The sequence below is a fragment of the Limulus polyphemus genome, unplaced genomic scaffold (genome assembly GCF_000517525.1).
Source record: "Limulus polyphemus unplaced genomic scaffold, Limulus_polyphemus-2.1.2 Scaffold6128, whole genome shotgun sequence".
Classification (NCBI taxonomy): Eukaryota; Metazoa; Arthropoda; class Merostomata; order Xiphosura; family Limulidae; genus Limulus; species Limulus polyphemus.
The window spans coordinates 31836-34578 of record NW_013671738.1 but is presented as its reverse complement, the minus strand read 5'-3'; the positions used below and the strand labels follow the sequence as shown (position 1 = coordinate 34578).

The 2743-nt window shown below is 30.7% G+C and overlaps 1 protein-coding gene across 1 annotated transcript in view; it reads right to left on the bottom strand.

Moving 5' to 3' along the window:
- LOC106473385 (focadhesin-like) overlaps window positions 1–2743 on the bottom strand; it is a 37674-nt gene that overhangs the window by 4317 nt on the left and 30614 nt on the right. The window contains exon 7 of the mRNA XM_022401832.1: window positions 893–1078. Coding sequence (XP_022257540.1) covers window positions 893–1078 — 186 coding nt within the window. The remainder of the gene's footprint in view (window positions 1–892; window positions 1079–2743) is intronic.

Below are 2743 nucleotides of genomic sequence, written 5' to 3'. Positions count from 1 at the left end.
ACTTATTCCACACTTATTAAACATTATTCCACTTATTCCAGAAAAATTAAACATTACATTATCAGGTTTCTCTAAAAAAAAGATAGAGAAATATCCCAACTGTCACCTCAAATTAATTAGTTTAGCTATCTGTTGTCTTTAATCTGGACTAAAATTATATTATTTTAAGTTTCAATAAATGAATAAAATCCAGATACTTAACCTTAAAGGTCTCTGTAGCTTGTCTGATGAAATATTTATCCGGCCAACTATTTTGTTTAATTTCCAAGTTAAACGGCTGATTTTGAATTTTATGACTACTGCTTAGAAAATTTAAAGTTTACAATTGGGACTTTAAAATTAAGAAATGCTGGGGTCACTATTAACTGTTTACATTCATTCAAGAAATAAAGATGTAATTTATTTTTTGACAATTAAAAAAAATTTCCACTAGAAAGTGTAAATACAGACTTATATCTACATTTAATAACTCAGCAAGGAGTTTGCTTACTGGAAGCCTTATATTTTCAAACCTAATTGTTGCCTACAATCTTTCTTTTATTATTTAAAGACCATATTTTTTTCTTGCAGTCATTCTTCTAAGTAGGTTGCAAATTTACTAGTCCCTGCTATTAGTAAGGTTATATTGGATCTATAAAAAAGAAACTAATAACACATATAAAAGAATACTCAAATTTCATATCACCTTCTAAATCCAGTATAGTCAAACATGCCCTTGTAGAATTTGATCTTAGCTAGAGTTACCGAGGAAAGAAGTCTCCATACAAAAGAGAGCCTTCTGATTCACAAACTGAGGCCTGAAATCAATGCTGTCGGTTCAGCAGGTAGTATATTCCTAAGGTTATAAAAATGTAAGCTTGTACATTTTGGATGATGAAAAAAAATGTTTAACCTGCTGAGCTTCCTTGGATAGCTGGTAATTTGTTAGCTTCATAAAAGTTACACATTAACCCTGGAATTCCATCTAATGCCTTATTTTGTCTAGTTGACCTTGAGTTTGTTTTAGCTTGATGATATATTGATCTTGGAAGCTCACTGACCTCTTGCCTAACCAATGATGCCAGGAAGCACTCATAACCTGTAAAAAAACATTCATATTCAAATGTTTAAAGACTATTAAATCTTACTTACTAGTTTGAATATACAAATTTATCAACATGAATACTATAAGTACAATAAATCTCTATCAAACATTGCTTTCATGACAGTACTTAACTAAGCAGCTCCATATTTTAAAAATTATTAGAAACTTTATTTACAAGTTTAATCTTTTCAGCATAAAACTGCATAAGTTGAGGACAAATCTCCATTCAACATTCATACATAAATTAGAGTTAGTTATCATATCCAGATCAAGTAAAAGTACCCATCCCCAGTAAAGGGAAAAGTTTAAGTTAATCTATCAATTTAAATTATTTCATGGACTTTAAAAAGGTTAATTGTGTTGCACTATTGGTTTCACTAAAAACCAAAGCTCTGAGCTACTTATACTGCCCACCACGAAAAGTAATTGCTGAGCATTGCAGTCATGCTAAGAGCCACTCAACAATAACATACGGTAAATCTACATTTTTATTCTTTACGTTATGTCACATTTTGAAATGTGAATGATAGTGTGATTAATTCCTAACAATTTAGTGTAGAATATCTTGTTTGCAAAATAAATTTTGCCATCAACATTATTCATGCCTGTTCTCCTCTCATTTCAAAAGTGAATTTTGAGCTTTGCCTGCATGTGCATCTTTTCAAACAGGAGACAGACTATTGGTTGGACAGACACCATGGTTTGCAATATATAAGTGTTTGAGAATTTTGCTAAAAGCTATATGTGCATAGCCATTTCTAATTTTGAACTGATAAACTAGAGGGATGCCAGCTTATCACAAGCACCCATCACTAACTCTTGTTTGGCCAAATAGTAGGATATGAGATCTACTCTTAAAAAGCACCAGTGGCTCAAAAACATATAGTACCTTTTTACAGTAACAACCCAGGAAAATAGGTTCTTATAAAGTACATTTATAACTTAAGTTCTAAAAAACATAACATTTGGTAATAAAAATTTATATACTGCTAAAACTCTGAGATTGTTTGTTTGTTTGCTTGTCTGTAATTAAATACAGCAAAAATGGCACACAATAGCGTCATATTTGTAAAAAAATACAGTACCTCTGAAATAAGAATAGAAACAAAATAAAACAAGTTTTGTTCAAATCGGGCCACGGGTTACCGAGTTAGCTCCATTTTTCGGGTCACTTTTATGAAAATTTCTAGCATGAGTAATTTTACATTACACTACCGTTTGCGCTCTTTACGAAACTTCTTCGTTTAAATCTATTTCCCTGTCAATGTTCCATCTTCATTAAAAGGCATAAGATGACAAACAAGATCTTGAAGAGTTTGTCAATAATGTGCCTTGGTTATGGTAGGTAAGGAAATGAGAAAATTTTCTCAGTCAAAAAATCATTTGGTATGAGACAGTGAGAAAGATTTTTAATTTGGTGAATTTCATAGTATCAGTTATCAAGTTTTGCTGTTTCTTGCAGTAATTTGAGTAAGAAAGTATGAAATGTTTTTCTGAAATAGCTTTTTTTGGTTTTTTGACAACAATTACATTCTAATAAACCATGAATAACATTACTATTATCTGTTATTTTTTATTTTCAGGCGTTTTGAATCAACTGTGAATATGGCTTATTCATCACAATACCTGAAAACTCTGACTTCACTTTTATGAAAAATC